Source organism: Actinia tenebrosa, unplaced genomic scaffold, assembly GCF_029948245.1.
Source record: "Actinia tenebrosa isolate PJP-AT-01 unplaced genomic scaffold, QUT_ActTen_1.0 PGA_scaffold0__85_contigs__length_37466705, whole genome shotgun sequence".
Taxonomy (NCBI): domain Eukaryota; kingdom Metazoa; phylum Cnidaria; class Anthozoa; order Actiniaria; family Actiniidae; genus Actinia; species Actinia tenebrosa.
The window spans coordinates 14,890,748-14,917,678 of record NW_028292569.1 but is presented as its reverse complement, the minus strand read 5'-3'; the positions used below and the strand labels follow the sequence as shown (position 1 = coordinate 14,917,678).

Genomic DNA, 26,931 nt, shown 5'->3' with positions numbered 1-26,931 from the left:
CCACTACCATGCATCATATCATCTTAATCACCACTACCATGCATCATTATCATCTTAAGCACCCACTACCATGCATCATTATCATCTTAATCACCACTACCATGCATCATTATCATCTTAATCACCACTACCATGCATCATATCATCTTAATCACCACTACCATGCATCATTATCATCTTAATCACCACTACCATGCATCATTATCATCTAATCACCACTACCATGCATCCATTATCATCATCACCACCACTATCATGCATCATTATCATCATCACCACTACCATGCCATCATTATCATCATCACTCACTACCATGCATCATGATCATCATCACACTACCCTGCATCATCATCATCACCACTATCATGCATGCATTATCATCATACACCACCTACCCATGCATCATTATCATCACCACCAGCTACCCATGCATCATCATCTAATCAATATCCTTGCTCATAATCATCCCACTATCCAGCATCATCATCATCCTCACTACCATTACATCATCATCATCATCACCACTTACCATGAATCATTATCATCATTCACCACTCCCATGCATCATTATCATATCATCATCACCACTACATCATTATCATCATCACTACCATGCATCATTATCATCATCACCACTACCATGCATCATTATCATCATCACCACTACCATGCATCATTATCATCATCACCACTACCATGCATCATCATCACCACTACCATGCATCATTATCATCATCACCACTACCATGCATCATTCATCATCACCACTACCATGCATCATTATCATCATCACACCATGCATCATTATCATCATCACCACTACCATGCATCATCATCATTCATCATCATCACCACTACCATGCATCATTATCATCACTCAACCTACCATGCATCAATTAAAATCATCATCAGCAACTACCATGCCATCAGTATCAGTCACCACTACCATGCATCATTATCATCATCACTAACCATGGCAATCATTATCATCATCACCACTTACCATGCATCATTATCATCATCACCATCTACCAATGCAGCATTAGCATCATCACCCACTACCGATGCAGCATTAGCGGCATCATCACCACTCATCCATGCATCATTATCATCATCATCACTAGACCATGCAAATCATTATCATAATCATCACACACTACCATGCATCATTATCATCATCACCACTACCATGCATCATTATCATCTGTCATCTTGATCAACACTACCATGCATCATCATCATCACCACTACATGCATCATTAGCAGCATCATCAACCATACCATGCCATCATTACATCATCCACCCTATCTTCATCATTATCATCCTCCATCACTACCATGCATCATTATCATCATCATCAACTATCATGCATCATTATCATCAGAACCCTACCATGGCGCATTATCATCATCAAACCAATACATGCATCATTATCATCATCACCACTACCATGCATCATTATCATCATCACCACTACCATGCATCATCATCATCACCACTATCATGCATCATTATCATCATCACCACTACCATGCATCATCATCATCTAATCACCCTACCATGCATCATTATCATCATCACCACTACCATGCATCATTATCATCATCATCACTACCATGCATCATTATCATCACCACTACCATGCATCATTATCATCATCACCACTACCATGCATCATTATCATCATCACCACTACCATGCATCATTATCATCATCATCACCACTATCATGCATCATTATCATCACCACTACCATGCATCATTATCATCATCACCACTACCATGCATCATTATCATCATCACCACTACATGCATCATTATCATCATCACCACTACCATGCATCATTCATCATCAACCACTACCATGCATCATTATCATCATCACAACTACCCATGCATCATTATCATCATCACCACTATCATGCATCATTATCATCATCATCACTACCATGCATCATTATCAGAATCATCCAACCACTACCATGCATCATTATCATCATCACCACTACCATGCATCATTATCATCATCACCACTACCATGCATCATTATCATCATCACCACTACCATGCATCATTATCATCATCACCACTGACCATGGCATCATTATCATCTTATCACCACTACCATGCATCATCATATCATCACCACTAGCCATGCATCATTATCATCATCACCACTACCATGCATCATTATCATCAGCACCACTATCATGCATCATTATCATCCTCATCACTACCATCATCATTATCATCATCATCACTATCATGCATCATTATCATCATCACCACTACCATGCATCATTATCATCATCACCACTACCATGCATCATTATCATCATCACCACTACCATGCATCATTATCAATCATCACCACTACCATGCATCATTATCATCATCACCACTATACATGCATCATTATCATCATCACCACTATCATGCATCATTACATCATCACCACTACCATGCATCATATCATCATCACCACTAACCATGCATCATTATCATCATCACCACTACCAATGCATCATTATCATCATCACCACTACCATGCATCATTATCATCATCCACTACCATGCAATCATTATCATCATCACAACTACCATGCCATCATTATCATAATCAACACTATCATGCAGCATGCATCATCATCATCACCACTACCATGCATCATTATCAGCATCACAACTACCCATGCATCATTAATCATCATCACCACTACTCCAATGCATCATTATCATCATCATCACTAACCATGGCCATCATTATCAGCAATCAACCACTAACCATGCATCATTAATCGATCATCATCATCACTACCATGCATCATTATCATCTGATCAACCACTACCATGCATCATTATCTCATCATCACTAATCATGCATCATTATCATCACACCACCACTACCATGTCTCATGCATCATTATCATCTCATCACTACCACCATGCATCATTATCATCATCACCACTAACATGCATCATTATCATCTAATCACCACTACATGCATCAGTATCATCATCACCACTACCATGCATCATTATCATCTAATCATCACTACCATGCATCATTATCATCATCACCACCTATCATTGCATCATTATCATCTATCCACCAACTACCATGCATCATTATCATCATCACACTACCGATGCATCATTATCATCTATCACCACCTACCATGCATCATTATCATCATCACCACTACCATGCATCATTATCATCATCACCACTACCATGCATCATTATCAGCTATCACTCACTACCATGCATCATTATCATCATCACCACTACCATGCATCATTATCATCATCACCACTACCATGCATCATTATCATCATCACCACTACCATGCATCATTATCATCTAATCACCACTACCATGCATCATTATCATCATCACCACTACCATGCATCATTATCATCATCACACTACCATGCATCATATCATCATCACCACTACCATGCATCATTATCATCTTAATCACACACTACCATGCATCATTATCATCATCACCACTACCATGCATCATTATCATCATCACCACGACCATGCATCATTATCATCATCACCACTACCATGCATCATTATCTCATCATCACCTACCATGCATCATTATCATCATCACCACTACCATGCATCATTATCATCATCACACACCATGCATCATTATCATCATCACCACTACCATGCATCATTATCATCATCATCACTCATGCATCATTATCATCATCACCACTACCATTGCACCATACCATGCATCATTATCATCATCACCACTACCATGCATTCTTATCATGCCTCATTCATCATCATCACTACCATGCATCATTATACAGTCAGCATACCACTACCAATGCAGTCATTATCAAATCAGCACCCACTATCATGGCATCATTATCATCATATCACTACCATGCAGTCATTAGGCAATCATCACCACTTACCATGCAATCATTAATCATCATCACTCCACTATCATGCATCATTAATCATCATCATCACTAAATGCATCATTATCATCATTAATCACTATCATGCATCATTAGCATGCATCACCACTATCCATGGCTCAATTATCAATCTTAATCACCACTACCCATGCAGCATTACACTTAATCACCACTAACCATGCATCATTATCATCATACCACTAACCATGCAATCATTAATCATCATTAATCACCACTATCATGCATCATTATCATCATCATCACTACGCATGCATCATTATTCATCTAATCACTACTACCATGCAATCATTAATCATCATCACCACTACTCATGCACAGTTCATCAGCATCACTACCATGCATCATTATCATCTAATCACTACCATGCATCTTATCATCTATCACGGGCACTGAACGCATGCATCATTATCATATCATCACTACCATGCATCATTGCATCACATCAGCCACTCCATGCAGCATTAATCAATCTTGATCACCACTACCCTGCATCATTATCATCATCACTACCATGCATCATTATCATCATCACCACTACCATGCGTCATTATCATCATCACCACTACCATGCATCATTATCATCATCACCACTACCATGCATCATTATCATCATCACCACTACCATGCATCGTTATCATCATCATCACTACCATGCATCATTATGCATCTTAATCACCACTACCATGCATCGTTATCATCTTAATCACCACTACCATGCATCATTAACATCACCACTACCATGCATCATTATCATCACACCCTACCATGCATCATTATCATCACCACTACCATGCATCATTATCATCTTAATCACCACTACCATGCATCATTATCATCTTAATCACCACTACCATGCATCATTATCATCACCACTACCATGCATCATTATCATCTTAATCACCACTACCCATGCATCATTATCATCCCACACTACCATGCATCATTATCATCACCCCTACCATGCTCATCATCAGCATACCACACTACCATGCATCATTATCATCTTAATCACCACTACCATGCATCATTATCATCTTAATCACCACTACCATGCATCATTATCATCTTACCATGCATCATATCAATTAATCACCACTACCATGCATCATTATCATCTTAATCACCACTACCATGCATCATTATCATCTTAATCACCACTACCATGCATCATTATCATCTTAATCACCACTACCATGCATCATTATCATCTTAATCACCACTACCATGCAATCATTATCATCTTAATCACCACTACCATGCATCATTATCATCATCACCACCACTATCATGCATCATTATCATCATCACCACTACCATGCATCATTATCATCATCACCACTACCATGCATCATTATCATCATCACCACTACCATGCATCATCATCATCACCACTATCATGCATCATTATCATCATCACCACTACCATGCATCATTATCATCACCACCGCTACCATGCATCATCATCATCTTAATCACCACTATCATGCATCATCATCATCCCCACTACCATGCATCATCATCATCATCACTACCATACATCATTATCATCATCACCACTACCATGCATCATTATCATCATCACCACTACCATGCATCATCATCATCATCACCACTATCATGCATCATTATCATCATCACCACTACCATGCATCATTATCATCATCATCACTACCATGCATCATTATCATCACCACTACCATGCATCATTATCATCATCACCACTACCATGCATCATTATCATCATCACCACTACCATGCATCATTATCATCATCACCACTACCATGCATCATTATCATCATCACCACTACCATGCATCATTATCATCATCATCACTACCATGCATCATTATCATAATCATCACCACTACCATGCATCATTATCATCTTAATCACCACTACCATGCATCATTATCATCTTGATCACCACTACCATGCATCATCATCATCACCACTATCATGCATCATTATCATCATCACCACTACCATGCATCATTATCATCATCACCACTATCATGCATCATTATCATCCTCATCACTACCATGCATCATTATCATCATCATCACTATCATGCATCATTATCATCATCACCACTACCATGCATCATTATCATCATCACCACTACCATGCATCATTATCATCATCACCACTACCATGCATCATTATCATCTTAATCACCACTACCATGCATCATCATCATCACCACTATCATGCATCATTATCATCATCACCACTACCATGCATCATTATCATCACCACCGCTACCATGCATCATCATCATCATCTTAATCACCACTATCATGCATCATCATCATCACCACTATCATGCATCATTATCATCATCACCACTACCATGCATCATCATCATCACCACTACCATGCATCATTATCATCATCACCACTACCATGCATCATTATCATCATCACCACTACCATGCATCATTATCATCTTGATCACCACTACCATGCATCATCATCATCACCACTATCATGCATCATTATCATCATCACCACTACCATGCATCATTATCATCATCACCACTATCATGCATCATTATCATCCTCATCACTACCATGCATCATTATCATCATCATCACTATCATGCATCATTATCATCATCACCACTACCATGCATCATTATCATCATCACCACTACCATGCATCATTATCATCATCACCACTACCATGCATCATTATCATCTTAATCACCACTACCATGCATCATCATCATCACCACTATCATGCATCATTATCATCATCACCACTACCATGCATCATTATCATCACCACCGCTACCATGCATCATCATCATCTTAATCACCACTACCATGCATCATCATCATCATCTTAATCACCACTATCATGCATCATCATCATCACCACTACCATGCATCATTATCATCATCACCACTACCATGCATCATTATCATCACCACTACCATGCATCATTATCATCTTAATCACCACTACCATGCATCATTATCATCTTAATCACCACTACCATGCATCATCATCATCACCACCATGCATCATTATCATCATCACCACTACCATGCATCATCATCATCACCACTACCATGCTTCATTATCATCATCACCACTACCATGTATCATTATCATCTTAATCACCACTATCATGCATCATTATCATCTTAATCACCACTACCATGCATCATTATCATCATCACTACCATGCATCATTATCATCATCACCACTACCATGCATCATTATCATCATCACCACTACCATGCATCATTATCATCATCACCACTACCATGCATCATTATCATCATCACCACTACCATGCATCATTATCATCATCATCACTACCATGCATCATTATCATCACCACTACCATGCATCATTATCATCATCATCACCACTATCATGCATCATTATCATCATCACCACTACCATGCATCATTATCATCATCATCACCACTATCATGCATCATTATCATCATCACCACTACCATGCATCATTATCATCTTAATCACCACTACCATGCATCATCATCATCACCACTACCATGCATCATTATCATCATCATCACTACCATGCATCATTATCATCTTAATCACTACCATGCATCATTATCATCATCACCACTACTATGCATCATTATCATCATCACTACCATGCATCATCATCATCATCACTACCATGCATCATTATCATCTTAATCACCACTACCATGCATCATTATCATCATCACTACCATGCATCATTATCATCATCACCACTACCATGCATCATCATCATCACCACTACCATGCATCATAATCATCATCACCACTACCATGCATCATCATCATCACCACCATGCATCATTATCATCATCACCACTACCATGCATTATCATCATCACCACTACCATGCATCATTATCATCATCACCACTACCATGCATCATTATCATCATCACCACTACCATGCATCATCATCATCACCACCATGCATCATTATCATCATCACCACTACCATGCATCATCATCATCACCACTATCATGCATCATTATCATCATCACCACTTCCATGCATCATCATCATCATCACCACTATCATGCATCATTATCATCTTAATCACCACTATCATGCATCATTGCATCATCATCATCATCACTAGCCTGTATCATCAACATTATCGTTCTGCATCTGCATCCTCTTCACTATCATCACTAACCAACAAATTAATATCATCATCACCATCAGTACCATCATAATCGAGCATCATCACCACCACTACCTCCGTCATCATCACCATCATCATTTTATTATTATCATCGCAATCATCATCTGATATTCAAGATGATCATCATCATCAACATCCCATATAACGCTCATTCAATACCATCACAACCACTAACAGCTATTCAAAGGATATCTAATGAGCCACAAAAGAGCAGGCGTAGCTCAGTTGGTTAGTGCGCGACCTTCAGAGCTTGAGGTCCACGGTTCGATCCTTAGGATATCCACGTCTGTTTCGACTTTTCTCTAATCTGTGTAGCTTTAGCTTTAAATACTCTTAAAACAGAGCACTGATGGAGAGAGGGGGGTAAAGTGCGCACCGTCGGCTTCCATTGATAGCAGTTGAATTTCAACTGAAGGAACTACCGACGTTAAATATAGGTATTTTACTTTACTTTTAAGCTAGTATAATAATAAGACAACAGGATATGTACCTTGTTCCTTGACAGCAAAGTTGACTATGGTTGTCTTGGTGGATATCTCAGGAGTATAGTGCGGGTTACTTAGTTTAGTAGTGATGTAGAACCTGAAATCAGGGCTGTACTCTACTTCCTTGTCACCAAGCTTGATTAGATAACGACCGCCTTGCAAAGGAAACAAACGAACGATTTCATGAATCACCTTACCTATCTACTTTGTGCCAGGTATAAGGCTACATTTTTAGGTATAATAACTCGGTTACTTGCTGATTGTTAGGCGAAGGAAGAAAAATCAATGCTTTACTTACCAACTTTTATAAGTGACTTGTTGAGGATTGGAGCTAACGATGGATCAAGCTCTTCCTACGACAGCGAAAGGAGCATTGAATCAATGGATATGCTATACTTCGTGGTAGAGTGGCAAAGGCAAGTGGCAAAGGGAAAGGAAAGGTGGTGTCTGATGGTAGTGGCAGGGGGAGCAAAGAGGGGGAGGGGGAGGGGGAGCGGGGCCCGAAGAGGGAAAAAAAAGGGGCACTGGTGAAAAAAAAGTTTAGGACAGTATAATAAGGGGATGTTTATACCGATGTCAATAGCTAACGCTAGGAATGGTAAAGAAACTATCATTCAGCATTTTGTAAGTGATGTTGTCAGGAACTAAGAAAAGGGGTAAGAAATGGAAGAATGGAAAAACAGTAAATAATAATACCTGAACGTTCTGTAGAAGCACAGGGTTACCAAACTGTACAGCATTCTCTAGAGTTCTTAGATAGTCATGCTGCTGCAAGTCAATGATGTTCAGACCCTATAGAGAGAAAACAATACCCATCATAATGTAGTCAGCCTTTCACGAGTTCTATATCGGGTCATTTAAGAGAAATTAAACCTAATGTCTTGGTTTTCAAAGCCGGCACTTTTCGTTACTAGTAGAGGACGCAGAACAATCAGAACGCAGCATTGATTCAAAGATAAGACCACTAGTTGGATTTGACCAAAGGGTCTTATACCAACCTTCTTTGTTTCCATATTTTTGATCCATTTGAGCGCTTGTCCTTGAGGATCGATCATTAGAGGCCATCTGATGTAGAAACAATAATAGCGCATTAGCATTGTAATGTAAATGTATGCATTTATTAATGCTATGGGCTGACTAATGCAACAATAATGCTGCTCGTGTTGCTGTTGCTCTCACTGATAATGCCTATGCTACTCGTGGTGATGCTGCTGCTGATAGTGATGCGGCATCATATCTGTTCTACTATTGCTGCGATGATGATGTTGGTGATGAAGTTACATTTGCAGCGGCTGCTGCTGCTAAAGATGATGACATCACTGATGATGCAGATTGCAGCTCATGATGATGATGACAATATTATCGCTGCTACTGATGCTGTTACTGATGCAGATTACTGACGTTAATCATTATATCGTTGTTGCTGCTGCTGCTGCTGCTGATGATACAGTTGCGGATGTTAGTGATGGTGAAGACAAACACCCACACGTACATATTCTTACCTATTGCCTCTAGTGACGATAACACCGTTTTCAGTAGAAAAGGCATCAGACGGCAAGCCCTACAATTCAACATAAAAAAAGACATTTATAACAACGTTTTTATAGACAGTACCACAAGACACAGATCATGGCACCCTCATACCTGTATGTTCCATTCTCGTACAGTAGTGGGCTTGGCCAGGAACAACGAGAAGCTAAAGTTTGGGTTACAAGGTAAGTTACACTGCCGGACCTGGTGATCCAAAACATTCATAAAGACGTGTTAAAACAAAGCTCTACGACCAAGTTAGGGGGGACGGGATGGTGTAGTGGTAAAACACCTCTGAGGTCCTGTGTTCGTTTCCTAAACTCCCTTGTAAGCTGAGTAGGTTGCTTCTCTTTCTGACTCTGAGGGCTCTCCGTTTTTTCTCTCTCCCCTCCTCTCAGCCAACCCTAATTCAAACTGGTTCGAGCTGTGCTCAGGGGTCATACATAGATTGTATAGCAGCTGTCAGAGGGATTTAAAAATTGAGCCTTGCCGCTTCTGTACTTACGGTGATGATTAGCGATTGACAAATTTTTAAAATAACTCCAGCAGGGGCACCAAGTATTCAGGAGTTTTGGCGTCCGTCAATCAAATTTACAGTGATCTGAGTTAGAAGTTTTTTTGTTTGACTAAAGCCAAAAAATTAGAGGTCTGGAAGTTGTTGAGGTTTCAAACAAAACAACAGCCCTAAGCCTTTTAGTGGTATTACAGGTGAGGCATTATCATATACCTGTGCAAGCCATGTTTTCTCAACGAGTTCATCTCTGTAGTTGGACAAGAACGGACCAGCGTAAGACAAGAAAGCCGCAGCTATCAGACAGTCACCCACCAGGTATCCAATGTTCTCGTCCAGAATCTAAGAGATTAGAAACAAATTATAAAAAGATGGACTGTATTGAAAATAAAGATGGTATTGCTACGATGGCTTGTGATTCTAGAAGATCACTATGAGACAGGCACGTGACAACTATAAGCCTTCCCATTGAACCTCCTTGTAAATTAAAGGCTTTGGTAAAGGTTATTTTTCTAAATAACAGTCCTGTGATAAAAACGTTTGACAAAAAATTTGACAGACACGCAAAAAAAGACAGTCTCTGGAAGGCGTATGTAAACTTAGTAAAAGGATCTATGTAATTTCTGTAGTAATATAGGAGTAGCTGCTTATCGTATTACTTACAGATACGCTAGCTTCCCAACGATCTCTTTCTCCAGCCAAACCAGACACTAGCTTGCCAGCGCGATCAAGTTTGATTTCGAGCATCTCTGCTTTCTTACGCAGTTCTTCCTTCTGAGCTGATTTCTCGTCGTATTGTCTCTTTAGTTCCTCCATACGATCTGTGACCTATGAGAGCATGTACTGGAGTGAGAATGATTATCAATATCATCACCTTCGATCATGATCATGATCATCTTTATCAACAACCCTTTCTTAAACTTCATCAACTATCAACAAAATCATAATTGATCAACTACCGCCACCGCCACCGCCACCGCCACCGCCACCGCCACCGCCACCGCCACCGCCACCGCCACCACCAGTTGTGCCATCTTCAGAGTACCGCATCCTGAAGAAAAAGAAAATGCGCGGGCGTGTCGTGTGCAGTGATAAGGCACGCGCCAATCAGAGAGCGAGATTTATACGAGTTATTTTATAAAACATTCCATTACCTCTTTGAGCTTCGCTTTGGCATCAGCTAATATAGCCTGTTTCTCTGCTAACTGTTGTGTAGCCTGGTTCAACCTCTGCCTCTTTGGTTCCACTACCCTGTATATTCGTCCATACACCTCCATGGCCCTGACCCACATGCACAGTGACTTGGCAGCTAAAGACACACGACCAATGATCTCAGGCTGGAAGTCTGACTGAGAGCAGTATGTGCCGATCTTCTTCAGTACACGATCAGTCATGTTGTCTTTGTCGTAGTTTACTAACTGTTTGATGAAGTTACCATCACCTGTGGGAAAATGACCGATGGTATTCATGACAAACTCATGAAAAAAATACGTGCAATATACAGCCATTTCAAACAAGGTTGGTGAAGGTTGTGTCGCATGTTGGATACTAAACCTAATGCACTAGGAGCGACGTGAATGCCATCATCAGCGAAAAGTCAAAACATAAAATTTTCCCAAACTTAGTGTACACGTTTTCCAGTATATTTTCTTGGTATTTACATATTTTCTCATTATTTACATATGATCCACAAGTTTGGTATGCTACATGCATCAATACCTTCATCAACTTTTCGTGAAACAGTTGTATGTGCAGTCGAACGTTTTTCCGTCCGGCCCTACAGTCAGGGCCGTATGGGCCGTATGGTTCATATGATATATTTATTTACCGAGCTGTCTCTTTGCCTCCGCCCAAGTGGGTTCTGCGCCTCTCAGAATCATCACCGCTTCCATGACCTTTTCTACCAAGGCAGGGGGTCTGCCATACGACTTGATTTCAGTCATGTCTTTCTTGTTCAATGACTCGAGAGCTTTCATGGCTTCCTGTAAAGCAGGGATGGCTTCGTCGAGATCTTTTTGAGCGTTCTCTGCCATACTGCGGCATTTCTCTTCTTCTTCGGCGATCTTCTCGCTTCTGGCTTGGACGATCTTATTAAAGAAACCAAACATTAACTACATGTAGGATACGCGTGATTAATAGATCTACCCTATCTATTGGTTAAATTGTCTCGAGGAGACCTATTGCAGGATTGCAGAAATATATCGTTTGAAAGCGACCTACTTTCTGCTGTTCGTCAGCGTCTCGTTTCTGTTGCACAATGACAACTAGATATTCCTCGCACTGCTTCTGGAATTCGTTGACTTTGAGTGTTGCTTCTTCCAGCTCCACCGACATCACCTCGACCTGTCACGCAAAACAAAAGATTAGTCAGGCTACTCCATAACATTCATTTGCGTCACGCAAGAACGGTACCACAAAAATAAGGCCTTCAGAAATAGAGCAGATAGCGCACGGTGCGATCATGGAACGGCGTACAAGTATAATCTTTATTGAATTAATTTGTCGTCACGGTCACGCAACAGCACGTCAGGTATTAAGAAAAAAACTTGTCATCGCTTATCAGCACCGCAAGTGAGTGGCGCAGCTCAAACGGGGTCGAACTGAAAGCATGCGAAGGCGAGCGTTTTACCACCACGCCATCATGACTCCCCACAGTACGAGAAATCTGCTTTAATTATCACAAACATGTGTCCCATTTCTCCTCTACCTTTGCTCTAGTATCATCAATCTTCTCCAATCCATTCCTCAGTTTACTCGCCGCATCGCCCAGCTCTTTCTTCTTCTCCTTAAGAAGAGTCTGGTAACCTGACACAAGCTCCAAATAGTTAGTAGGCGTTACGTAGTTGTGTCTCTTAACCTCTAACATCATGCGGCTGGACATATCGACCACCGACCGATGAACGACCACGAACACTTCGGCCACAGCCGGCTTTAATTCATCATCACCAACATCGATGTGTTCCAGGTATTTTTCAGCCACTTCCAGGAGAGCATCTTGAGGCCATTCACTAAACCAGTCGATTGTCGTACAGTTTACGAATGCTGGGTACATACGAATACGATTCCTGAAAGACCCAACGAATTTAGACTGTAAAGCCCCGTTTACATTGGCGATTTTTGCGGCGATTTTTGCGGCGATTTTTGCGGCGATTTTTGCGGCAATTTTCGGAAATATGAAATCTTTTGTCTCATCCTTCAAAAGAGACATTCGTCTAGGGAAATCTTGGTATCCTCCTTTACAAGTAAATTGTTTACCATTATTTATTATGGACAAAATCGCAAAAAAATCGCAGCAAAGATCGCCGCAAACATCGCTAGTGTAAACGGGGCTTAAAGAACGTCATGTGCCATGCGCAAATTATAAATGACGAAACCATAGAAACCACTCTAGGCGATGATTCACGAACGATCCCCGATAAACTCACGAAAAACATGCGAAGAAATTTACAAACAATTCGTGATGGATTTATGAACATGCGATTAATTCACGAACAAAATACGACCAATTCACAAATGCGAGATAATCTCACGAACTATGAATCCAGGAATACGCCACAATTCCCCAATATCTTAAAGGCGTAAAGTTCCTTTTTTTCCATTCTATTTACCTGAATGGATCACCAACAGGACTCATACACAACACAATGTGTAAGTTATTACGCACTCTTTCGATGAAGTAAGCAAACATGGACTCTGGAGTATCTGCGATTCCATCCTTACGAGCGGAATCAGATAGAGCTGTACGAACCTAAAACAACACAGAAATGACATTATATCGAAAACCTTGGCTAACAATTAATGAATAATGAGAACAGATGAGTGGCGCAAAAAAGACGGACTCCGCCCTCCCTCCCTAGGCCCTCCCGATCAAACCCCGAAACAGGCAACCCAAGTGGTAAAAAGCACTAGCGTTGGATTTGTATTACCTCCTCAAACTCGTCTGGTTTGTACAGATTAGGCACCTCTCCACTACTGAGAATGTTGTTAATATCTTCTAGGAACGTCTCCTCCAAGACTTGCGTGTCGGTGAACAGGAAGACAGTTGGTTTATTCTCTACACCAGCCATGTAGTAAAGTCGCTTGATATCTATGACAAGCAATAAAACAGTTGTATAAATAGTGTTGAAAGAGGGAGGATTACAGCTTGTGGGTACCCTGTGGTAATTGACGTAATGGTAAAGAGGGATTTTATACACGCGCGTGAAAAGTAATGCCAAACATAGAACGGCATCAGCAACGGCCATTAAACCAATCACAGCACAAGAGAATTTCGTTCATCCAATCAGGAAGTTGAGACACCGTACCGTTACGGTCACAGCGCGTGCTTTTTCATTGTAATACGAAATATTCTCAAATGAAAAATACAAAAAGATATACACCTATTCCAAAATACGTTGTCGGAAGGAGATCTGAATGGGCGATCTGAGTGGACTAAACAGAATTTTTGTGCTTTCACTTTTCTGGCTAAAATACGAACGATCACTTTTTATAACTCAAAGGTCATTGTAAATTAGACGACCCTCTGTAAAGAAAAAAAAAATTTTTTGTATTGTTGTCAAGTAAGAATTATAAATGTTGTAAATAATATTGTAAAAAATAAATAAATAAATAAAAAATTAGATGTATAAAAAATTAAAATAAAAATAAAAATAAAAATAAAAAAACCTCAAAGGTCATGCTTCGTATTCAATCTAAAAGGAAACTACATTATTCAGTATTTGAGATTTCACACCTCCGACGGACAACGTTTTCTGAAACAGGTGTACAACTCACCATCTCTGAATTCTATGATCCTGTAGTGTTTAGTGACCTCAATCTGGAAGACCTTATACTCGATGATGTACGAAGCAAGGCGAGTCAAGCTCTGTCTACCGCTGCCACCAATACCAATCAGTAACATGTTACCCCTGGGCTGTCCTATCACTCTTATGATACGTGTGACTGGGGGAAAAAAACCCGAGATAAATAGCATTATTTACATACCATCGATATCAAGAAGTGGGACTGAGGACTAGAGGTACTCACCCAATGAGGCCCGTGGTCATTACAACCCAACGAGGCCTAGGGAGAGGAGAAACGTCGGTAGGAAGAGGGACAAGGGCTGGGTAGCTTTGCATAAAATGTTTAAGGAAGTCATTTTATTATTATTATTCCATATCATACGATATGATCATCTGAAATTTTCATCCGCAATTTCTAACCCTCTAGTGCATGAGCGGAGAGAATAATTCATATTTTAAATAATATCAAGTATGTCCTCCAAAACAGCCCCACAATGCACTGCGATGCCAACTCGAACCAGTTTTTCCTCAACCTCAGAACAGCTGATAGATACCGTGTTCAATAGCGTCCCGGAAGAGTACGAGGTCCATAGGTATTACGCCTGGTTCCATGCTGTAGTCCTCTAACTGGTCTTCCATGAACTTCTTGAGCGCCTTAAAGTCAGTCAGATCTTCGTACACTGAGCCGTCCTTCATGAAGTCACCTGGAGAGAATCAAATTAAGATTTCTAGGTTTAAGAAATTTCAAAAGTTTTACTAAGAACCAGTGAATCAATGCTTGGGCCGCTTGTGGTTTTTTCAGGCTTTTTTTTAGCCACTCGCTTTTATTGTTCATTCATCGAAGAGCATGGTTTTCATGGTTTTCCAGTAAACAGGTGGGACGTAGTTTACAGTCTAGCTCATGTTTCTTTCTATAGGAAAATAAAAAAACTCTTGCTTTTGCCCGCAAAACTCCTCTTGAAACACCTAAATGCGAGGCAACACGCGTGATAAAGGCTAACACTGTCAAACAAATTGTAAAATAGAGTAACAAGTTACTAACATACCAAAGATGGGTGGTAGTTTATTAGGGCACAGGTTATGGTAGGTCAAGTCGAACATGCTGCCTAGCTTGTCACTCAGTAGAGATACGAATGATTCTCTGTCTTGTGTGTCTACTAGACGGTCTGCAAACACCCTACATACAAAACCAAGCAGATATGGTAAGGCTACATGGAATTATCGTAAGTCCTTCCAGGCTAAAAGATCCCATTATTGTTATCATCACCATCAATATACAAGCAACACGGCAATCAAAACCATTACTAGCAGCAACATCAACATCACTACCACCATCAACATCGTCATTTCTACATCACCATCACCATCACCATCATCATCACCACTACCACTACCACCACCTCCATTACATCACATCATCATAACCATCATCACAAACACCACTATCAACTTCTTCATCATCATCGCTACTACCACCACCTCCATTACATCACATGATCATAACCATCATCACAAACACCACTATCAATTTCTTCATCATCATCGCTACTACCACCACCTCCATTACATCACATGATCATAACCATCATCACAAACACCACTATCAATTTCTTCATCATCATCGCTACTACCACCACCTCCATTACATCACATGATCATAACCATCATCACAAACACCACTATCAATTTCTTCATCATCATCGCTACTACCACCACCTCCATTACAGCACATGATCATAACCATCATTACCACCAAATCACCATCATCATCACCTCTATCACATCACATCACAACACAGTCATTATCATCATCACCACCACCACCATCACCTCCATCACATCACATCACAACACAGTCATTATCATCATCACCACCACCACCATCACCTCCATCACATCACATCACAACACAGTCATTATCATCATCACCACCACCACCATCACCTCCATCACATCACATCATCATCATCACCACCATCACCATCACCTCCATCACATCACATCATCATTATCATCATCACCACCACCACCATCACCTCCATCACATCACATCATCATTATCATCACCACCATCACTATCACCATCACCTCTATCACATCACATCACAACACAGTCATTATCATCATCACCACCACCACCATCACCTCCATCACATCACATCATCACCACCATCACTATCAACATCGTTATCATCTCCTCCACATCACCATCTTCTTCATCATCATCGTCACCACTACCATCACCTCCATACATCACATCACGTCATCATGACCATTACCACCACCACCAACATGAATCCCCCTACGATGACATCACCACTAGTATCACTTTCAACCACCACCACCACAAGGATTATATATGTACTTTATCATACCTGAAATTCTCGTGTACCCATAGTCTAGATATGCTTGTCTTCGTGTCGTGAAGGTCTTTATTGGCTCGCAGAAGACCTTGGAAGATCTGGCATTTAACAAATAAAACAGTTACAAAACAGAATATGTTTTGTTCCATCCCATTTACTGCAGTTTTCATAAACATGCGAACTCTATGTCTGCGAGATGCACGCTGAAATTTGGTTTTTCGCTGCCGTCAATCAAACCTAATCAGTCGGTACCTTTCGTATTTTTGACTGGCGGCAGCGAAAAAAAAACAAATTTCAGCGAGCAACTCGCAGACACAGAGTTCGCACGTGAATGAAAATTATTGTATAGAATGGTCTGAACCCAGGTGAAACTTCGATAAACATCTATGAAAACTGCAGTAACACCCCTCACATGATGAACTACATCAAGCACTATCTTGGTGGTTCGTGAACAGATCAATCTTTCCAACGACGCAGTCCGTAGTAGTTTTATGCCGCTAGATGTTCAATGCTTTCGGTTACCTTGGAAATGTCTCTCAAGTTGAACAAGTAATGAATCTTGGTAGGTGTTGGTAACATCTTGGCCACGATGGTGTTATAGATATCAATGGTAGCCTGGAACAAAATAACGACAGAATCACAGGTCACAATCAGAATCATAAGAACCAAATTTTTTACACGAGCAAAAAAAAACAACGAACAAACAAACAAACAAACAAAAGCAAAAAAACAAAAAACAAAACAAAACAAAACAAATTAAAATTAAAAAAAAAAGAAAGAAAAGGAAAGAAAAGGAAAGAAAAGGAAAGAAAAGAAAAGAAAAGATGAAAGAGAAGGAGTTACCTGAGTCATGATATCACCAAGTGCTTTGACATCTTCTTCAAAGTCCTGCAGTTTCTGGTTGATCATGGTGCCGAAGATTCGCTTTATCTGACTCTCTTGAGGGAAGGTCATGTTGATCAGGTTGAATCGACTCTGAAGTCTCTTGGAGATCACCATACGACCACCACCAGGAGGTCCCATGGCTGCCAGAAGATGCATGTCCTGTAGTGGAATACACAAGACGACTGAAGATTTGACATTGAGCCGCAAATGGAATATTGTATTATTCTGGGAGAGGGAGGGGGATTGTTTTGTGGTGGAATACAGAAAACGACTGAAGATCTGACATTGAGCCGCAAATGGCACAATATATTCTGTAAGGGGGGGATGCACGTTTTGTGGTGGAATACAGAAAACGACTGAAGATCTGACATTGAGCCGCAAATGGTACATTATATTCTGTAAGGGGGGGGGGGGGGGTGCGCGTTTTGTGGTGGTGGTGGTAGAGGAAACAAACACAAACTGAATATGGTGCACACAATATGGAGTACACAAGGGGCCTATTCCCTTCTGAGGGGAATGGAAAGGAGAAGGACATGTTAGGAATTCCATATCCTGAATGATTTGTTCATGGAACCCACAAAACCCATATTACTATTTGTGGGGAGAAGGGAGGGAGAGGGGAGGGTTCGTTGAAAGCCTACCTTCACGTGTTTGATGGTTTGTTTCGTCCTATCATACCAGAATCCATAGTCTAACCACAGTTTCATAAGCTCGAGTGGAGGCTGCGATCCAAACGTGTCTTTAGCCGGCATGTTGAAGTCATCCATGAAGGTGATCATTTGTTTGCCGCCAATCGGTACGTAGATGCCTGAAAACACAGTAAAAAATATTAGAGAGTTTTAGATTGACTTTTTTTCTCCCCGCAAACGGCAAACGTGACCACGTTTTCATCGTTTTCCTGTACTTTACTTTACCTTTTACAAACCTTCTCACCAAAGACAAATATTCTTTTGTTTTTCTACTATTTGGACTTTTTTGCGATACTTTTTAAGCTATTTAAAATAATTTTTAAATGGTCAACTGACTTTTCACGTTTGCCGTGAATGCAAATCTAAAACTCTCTATTAACCTACGACTCACGTGGCGCCACACCGCAAGGCAAGAAACCCGCGGGCGACCCTGAGTACAAGATGGGTAAGGACTGAGAATGAGTGAACGTGTTAATCCTTGTTCAACTCACCTTTAGTCCTCTTCTCAACCTTGCTCTCAATGATATCCTGCACGTTATTGGAGGTGGTTTGAGCAGACATGTTGATGACCAGTAGACTGTAGATCTTAGGGTCTAGGCGCTGCAGTACCTTCTGAACGACTGATGTCTTACCAGTACCAACAGGTCCAACCAGTAAAACCGGTTGCTTGGCTTGGATTAGGTTATAGACTAAGAAGTCATAGCGAACGGTGTCGACCGTTGGTACCATTATCTTGTAAAATGGCACACTAGACAATAAAAATAACAATTAACGATGAACATGCTCATAAAAAGTATAACCTAGGTTACGTGAGTCCGCCCTGACTGGTCACGTGATCACAGCTGCACAGGACATATCACATATCAACTACAGCATTGGATCACAAAACGAAATACGTAATACAATTTAGGTCATGTCACGTGATCGTTTTCCCGCTGTTTCCCGCTTCCCGCCACATTTAGAACTGCCACAATGCAAAGTTGAAGAATTACCTTGGGTTGTATCGCCAGCCGGCTCTCAGCTTGTCTTCCCATGATGCCCAGGTCTTCTGCTTGATGTCCACGTGGTATTCATACACTGTGTCCTGTTAAACAATAGGAATATGAACCAGAAGACCCCAAAACACTCCTTGTAATAGCAGATACTATTGTAATGACCCATAAGCCTCGCTTACATGACTTAAAAAAAGTATTTGACTACAGACCGAACTGTGATAAAAGCTATTTAGAACATCTACAACGGATGATTTAATTACCTTTGCTGGGAACTGTCCTTCCAGTTCTCGCAAGAAGTTGTCCATCTTCTTTCTGCTTTCCTCGTCGACAGAGGCGCAGATGGACCAAATCAGAGAGAAAAGAAACCAAAGTTCAATCATGCGGACATAACTCTCGTCATGAGATACAACCTGTAAACATAAAAAAACTGCGATCAAAACAAACTCTTGCGTAAAGAAGATTGTGCACGACTGGGGAACGCTAAGAACGTATCGTGTCCTACCTATGCGATACCTTGCGATACTCGTGCGATACTCGTGCGATACTCGTGCGATACTCGTGCGATACCCGTGCGATACCCGTGCGATACCCGTGCGATACTCGTGCGATACCCGTGCCCTACTCGTGCCATACCCGTGCTGAGCTGCGCCATATCATGATGTGTCATGATATTTTGCAATAACACGACAGTTATTTTAACAAAACAAGCCGTTTATCTCGGAACCTGCTTGGCAAAGATGGGACACTGTTCCATCGCGAGCGCATTTCGAGTTCAGTTCTCGCGCGCTGTCTGCGATTGGTTCCCCCAGTGATGTCATTCCCATTGAGCATGCCGTCATTCCTCAGCTCAATCTTAACAAAAACAGCGTCATAAAGGTAGCTTAACTCACCCCGTTGGCTTCAGTTGCTAACGCATCAAAGAGAATACATAACGAGGCTACAGAATTAAGTTCTGATGTAGGGATGGGTTCTTTACAGTTACGTCGCCTGAATTCCAGTACTTTTGGAACAAACTTCTCGAACAGCCGTTGAAGATGTTCAATTGATGAGCGGTCTGTGCGTCTTTCTAACCACGAGTCGACGTACGGTTGCCACCCGAGGTCCTTGTAGTCGGTGTATACCATACCACAACGACTGACAGTGGCTGGGGAAGCCACGGCAAGATTCTCGACTTCAAACAGTAGAGACACCTGAGTAATAAGAGCAATAACAAGTGCACAGATTAAGCGATGTATAAATAAAGGATTATAAAACTATCGCATAATAATATAAATTGACATTCATTCAAACATGCAATACATATGTTTGAAAAACTGAAGGAAAAGCAGTTAGTCACTTCTCGGACAGACAGACAGACAGACAACAGACAGACAGACAGACAACAGACAGACAGACAACAGACAGACAGACAACAGACAGACAACAGACAGACAACAGACAGACAACAGACAGACAACAGACAGACAACAGACAGACAACAGACAGACAGACAGTAAGACAGACAGACCGGGCGATAAGATGGTAGTTATTACCTGTTCTGGCATACTGATACGTTCACCATTGATGAGGGTCAACACCTTGTTGTCATCCATAACGGAGTTCATGGACTCGATCCATAACGTGTCGACAGGAGAATCAAATAATATCCACTTCTCGTCCGATTTTTCGTCTACAAGAATATAATACAGTCTGACAGTTACTCTATCCCATCTTTCTCATTCTTATTCTTATTCTTCCTATCTTCCTTTTCGTTCTTGAACTACCTACCCTTCCTTGACTCTCCGGTTCCTCGAAACTGTCCCCAACTGTTCTTCCTTCTATCTTTCCTCTATGCCTCTCTTCTACTTCTTGTTTGCCCTATCCACTCCAATCTCTCAATGTCTTTACTCCATTGTCTTATTCTTCCTTCTTCCCTCCTCTCCTCTCCTCTTCTCTCCCCCTTTTCTTACTCTTACGCATTCTCGACGCAGTAACAAACAAGGGCTCTGGAAACTAGATTGCACCTTTTCTAATCGCTTTATATATTACTTCATTATATCATAAATCACTGATCAGCTGTATCTTACCGGCACAAGTCTGCCTCATGACACTAGATAGTACACCATCAGTCCATTCATTAGTGTTCAAGTCAAATTCGCCGTAAAGCTCACCAAGGGACAGAGCCTTAGGGTTGATTGGAAACTCCTGAAAACCACCAAAAGATGAAATAACGTCAAAGAAATGATTTTATTTATTGAACGTCTACCATGATGGCGAGGACTGCGTTACAGCATAGAACAATTACGACGAGCCCGAAAGGAAGTGTCGGAGAACTTGGAGAAAAACGTCTAAGCGTATGAGAGAACCAGCAGCGCAGGGAAATTGCAATTGCAGCGCAGAGAAATTGAAAAATACCCCAAAGAAAATGATTTAAGTTGAAAGGGAGGAAAACCGGAGAACCTGTGAAAAAACCCTTGAAGCGCGTGAGAACCAATAAACAAGTCTAATCCTCATACGTGTTCACAGACAAGGCAAGGGATTGACCCATGACCACAGCGGTGAAGGCGGCACAATCCACCCACACCCTCCCCCCACCGTACGTCCTAATGATGGGTCGATAATCTATCATTGATATGTGTTTAGTGGTGCCTTACCCTGACTACGTTGTAACCAGATTCACCATCACGCTTCAGTCTTGTCATTGCTGATTGTAAGATTTTCCAACACACACTTTTACCAGAACCAGTCTGACCGACAATCATAGTAGAATGTCTGTGAAAGAACAATACCAGTACGAAAATAAGTCATAGCTGCCTAGACTCTAAATCATGATAGCGATAGAATGATACGAGAAGCTCGACGACGGTAGGAACAGGAGAAACAATGGTAGCAACAGCATCATCGGTAACAACTACGGCACCAAAACGGTAACAAATGAGTACACGTAAATCTAACGACTGGTATGTCAAAAGATCTGATCCACTGTTTTCCCATTTCAGACCACGTGTCATTCCCTAGAGTTTTATTTCTTTGTTTAACGGTTGCACATGAGAAGACACATGAGTATGGACACGACTCAAACAAAGAATCTTATTCTCAAGAAACTGACGCGTGGTCTGAAATGGGCAAAACATTACGCCCAAGTGGAATTGGTCCATTATAACCAGCATTCACTAAAATACAGTTGATCAAGACGTAAATATTTTGTAAACATTCTTAAATTATAAAATGAACGACTTCCCCCCCCCCCCCCCGACGTTTCGAGTCCTTCAAGAGTTATTCTGAAATTTGTTTTTCCTCAAGCTAATTTTCTCGGGGGGGGGGGGGGGGGGGTGCTAGGACGTACCTTGAGTTCTTTGTTTCATATAACTGGATGACTTTGAGGAGAGAAGAAGGCGTTACTTGTAGGCCAGCTTCCTTTAACTCCTTCTCTATTGCAGAACGAAGCTAAATAGGAACAAGAAAAGATTTAAGTATGATGAATCAAGAAAAACAGACGGACGTGACAGACAGACAGACGGAAGGACGGAGACATACACACAGACACACAGACAGACTGAGAGACAGGTCAAAAAGCCCAGATGGATAGTTAGGAAGTCAGAAAAGGAGACAGACGGGTAAGAAGACGCAGGCACAGGTAGACAAAGATGTCACCAAAGTTGGCATGCAGGCTGACAGATAGGTAGGCGAGCAGTTAGCCTGTCCAAATGGTGGCCGAGAGACAGTTCGACAAACCAACGTAGATTCTGAGTGCAGTAAAACAAGTAGCATTACCTTTCCATAATCGATAACAGGTGCTTCTACACCAGGGAAGAGATCAGACACGATCCCATTAAACAGGGGAGCGTCTTGTGAGGTAAGCTTGGCAACGTTCATGTCCTTCATGGACATCAGTAAAATCTGAAAAACAACAAAAACAATACTGTTAGACCTCTTAGACCTCTTTACCTTGGGTGTAATGTTTTCCCATTACAGACCACGTGTTATTCCCTAGAATATCATTTCTTTGTTTAATGGATGTGCATGAGAAGACACAGGAATATGGATACGACTCAAACAACGAATCTTATTGTCAAGGAAATGACACGTGGTCTTAAACAGGAAAACATTACACCAAGTTAAAGAGTCCTATTGCTATCCTAGAGAGTTGATTATTGACTGATGAATCATGATTTTGATTCCAACCGAAGACTATTTCATCGTCGCATACCTCTTCATCAGACATGTCAGGGTTCGCTCTCTTCTTACGTCCTGCATAGCGTAGTACAGAAGTCAAAGCACGGAGACCAAAGTCATAGTGATCTTGTTTGGAGAGTTGTTGAACTGCCAGGGAATACAGAGTGTAGACTTTTTTGGCGAGTATCTGGAAAAAGTGACCAAAATGTATGAGGGAATAAATAAGCGTGGTATTGGCGCAAGCTTGTCGCCAATGAAGGTGATGATGATGATGGTGATGATAATGTTGTTGATGATGACGCGGGTAATATGTTGGTTGAGTAATTTAAGGTGGTGATCATGATATTATGGTAGTTATGATGATGGTGTTGATAATGTTGATGATGGTGTTGATAATGTTGATGATGGTGATGATGATGGTGATGATGATGGTGATGATAATGTCGATGATGATGATGACACGGGTAATATGTTGGTGGTGATCATGATATTATGGTAGTTATGATGATGGTGTTGATAATGTTGATGATGATGGTGATGATAATGTTGATGATGATGATGACACGGGTAATATGTTGGTGGTGATCATGATATTATGGTAGTTATGATGATGGTGTTGATAATGTTGATGATGGTGATGATGATGGTGATGATGGTGATGATGATGGTGTTGATAATGTTGATGATGATGATGATGATGGTGATGATGATGGTGATGATGATGATGATGATGATGATGATAGTATTTGGAGATATTCTCGATGATGGTGGTAATAATCAACTTGACTGATAACTTGCGGTCAATTTCTCTTGTAGATCAAGTTAATAAGTAGTGAAGATAAGAACATTGTACCTTGGTATTATTAAAGCCTTCACCGAAGAGGATAATCTCGGCGATCATGCCCGAGTCTGGCACACACATCGAGATAGGTCTGAACATGCTCTTCAAGTTATCAGGTAGCTCGGTACGACCAGCATAACCTAGAAAATATGACCAATATCACTCAAATATACTGCTATATCTTAAAGGGAATATAGAAATATACGGTTATATCTTAATGGTCTACATAGCCTCTGACCTAATAGTCCAAAAAATATATTTCAATTGTATCAATAATCTTAAATTTGGAAGGTATTTGCGAGGCAGGATGACCATCGATTTAATTCTCACAAGTATGAAATATACGAAAGGGTATATAACTGAAGAGTCGGGCAACTATCTTGTATATTCCTAATATGTTACCAAACCATACGTGACAAAAGTGTGTTCTAAAGATGAATGCTGGCTAAATAACATGAAAAAAGACTTGACTGATGATGATACACCAAGGATAGGTTTCGTACCTGGATTCATGGTGATGAAGATGCCACATGACCAGACAAGGTTGATCTCACGTCCTTCAAACACAAAACGGGTTGCCCCAGCTGACAAGGCGGAGAGGATGGACAGGATCTGTTGTGCTACTACAGACAGTACCTCGATGTTGATACGATTGAACTCGTCAAAGCAGCCCCATGCACCGGTCTGGGATTGAAAGTAAAGAAGAAAACAGATGAAACTAGGGTTAAATGAATTAATGAAGAAATAAATAAATAAAGAGACAAGTTACCTCTGGGAACCTTTGCTGAATAGCTCGTTAGAGGTGGTTTGATGAATGCGCAGAAAGCATGAAAAACGAGTTGCTTACTATGTCAGAAGGAAGGAAGGAAGGAAGGAAGGAAGGAACGAACGAACGAAGGATAGAAGGAACGAAGGAAGAAAGGAACAATGGAACGAAGGGAGGGAGGGAGGGAGGAAGGGAGGGAAGGGAGGGAAGGGAGGGAGAAAGGAAGGAAGGAAGGAGGGATGGAGGGAAGGAGTGAAGGAGGGAAGGAGGGAAGGAGGGAAGGAGGGAATGAAGGAAGGAAGGAAGGAAGGAAGGAAGGAAGGAAGGAAGGAACGAACGAACGAAGGAAGGATAGAAGGAACGAAGGAAGAAAGGAACAATGGAACGAAGGGAGGGAGGGAGGGAGGAAGGGAGGGAAGGGAGGGAAGGGAGGGAAGGGAGGGAAGGGAGGGAGAAAGGAAGGAAGGAGGGAGGGATGGAGGGAAGGAGTGAAGGAGGGAAGGAGGGAAGGAGGGAAGGAGGGAAGGAGGGAAGGAGGGAATGAAGGAAGGAAGGAAGGAAGGAAGGAAGGAAGGAAGGAAGGAAGGAAGGAAGGAAGGAAGGAAGGAAGGAAGGAAGGAAGGAAGGAAGGAAAAAGGAAAAAAACTTGTCATCGCTTATCACCAACGCGAGTACAGCAGTGGCGCAGCTCAACAGGATCATACTGAAAGCTTGTGAAGGCGCCTCTGGCTGCCGCTATACAGTCCATGTATGACCCCGGAGCACA

General features: G+C 41.1%; 1 protein-coding gene across 1 annotated transcript in view; it reads right to left on the bottom strand.

Moving 5' to 3' along the window:
* Positions 1-26,931, bottom strand: part of LOC116301988 (dynein axonemal heavy chain 2) — a 58,645-nt gene that overhangs the window by 12,137 nt on the left and 19,577 nt on the right. The window contains exons 42-74 of the mRNA XM_089032436.1: positions 25,903-26,083; positions 25,412-25,539; positions 24,593-24,745; positions 24,157-24,282; positions 23,729-23,829; positions 23,037-23,154; positions 22,470-22,587; positions 21,936-22,072; positions 21,294-21,593; positions 20,664-20,813; positions 20,401-20,492; positions 19,900-20,156; positions 19,361-19,527; positions 18,678-18,878; positions 18,357-18,449; positions 17,847-17,932; positions 16,518-16,648; positions 16,026-16,175; positions 15,464-15,631; positions 14,617-14,777; positions 14,299-14,438; positions 13,398-13,755; positions 12,911-13,033; positions 12,519-12,777; positions 11,845-12,131; positions 11,354-11,518; positions 10,907-11,032; positions 10,294-10,383; positions 10,152-10,210; positions 9,648-9,714; positions 9,346-9,441; positions 8,948-9,002; positions 8,655-8,804 (exon numbers count right to left, since the gene is read on the bottom strand). Of these exons, the coding sequence (XP_088888562.1) occupies positions 8,655-8,804; positions 8,948-9,002; positions 9,346-9,441; positions 9,648-9,714; positions 10,152-10,210; positions 10,294-10,383; positions 10,907-11,032; positions 11,354-11,518; positions 11,845-12,131; positions 12,519-12,777; positions 12,911-13,033; positions 13,398-13,755; positions 14,299-14,438; positions 14,617-14,777; positions 15,464-15,631; positions 16,026-16,175; positions 16,518-16,648; positions 17,847-17,932; positions 18,357-18,449; positions 18,678-18,878; positions 19,361-19,527; positions 19,900-20,156; positions 20,401-20,492; positions 20,664-20,813; positions 21,294-21,593; positions 21,936-22,072; positions 22,470-22,587; positions 23,037-23,154; positions 23,729-23,829; positions 24,157-24,282; positions 24,593-24,745; positions 25,412-25,539; positions 25,903-26,083 (4,993 nt within the window). The remainder of the gene's footprint in view (positions 1-8,654; positions 8,805-8,947; positions 9,003-9,345; positions 9,442-9,647; positions 9,715-10,151; positions 10,211-10,293; positions 10,384-10,906; positions 11,033-11,353; positions 11,519-11,844; positions 12,132-12,518; positions 12,778-12,910; positions 13,034-13,397; positions 13,756-14,298; positions 14,439-14,616; positions 14,778-15,463; positions 15,632-16,025; positions 16,176-16,517; positions 16,649-17,846; positions 17,933-18,356; positions 18,450-18,677; positions 18,879-19,360; positions 19,528-19,899; positions 20,157-20,400; positions 20,493-20,663; positions 20,814-21,293; positions 21,594-21,935; positions 22,073-22,469; positions 22,588-23,036; positions 23,155-23,728; positions 23,830-24,156; positions 24,283-24,592; positions 24,746-25,411; positions 25,540-25,902; positions 26,084-26,931) is intronic.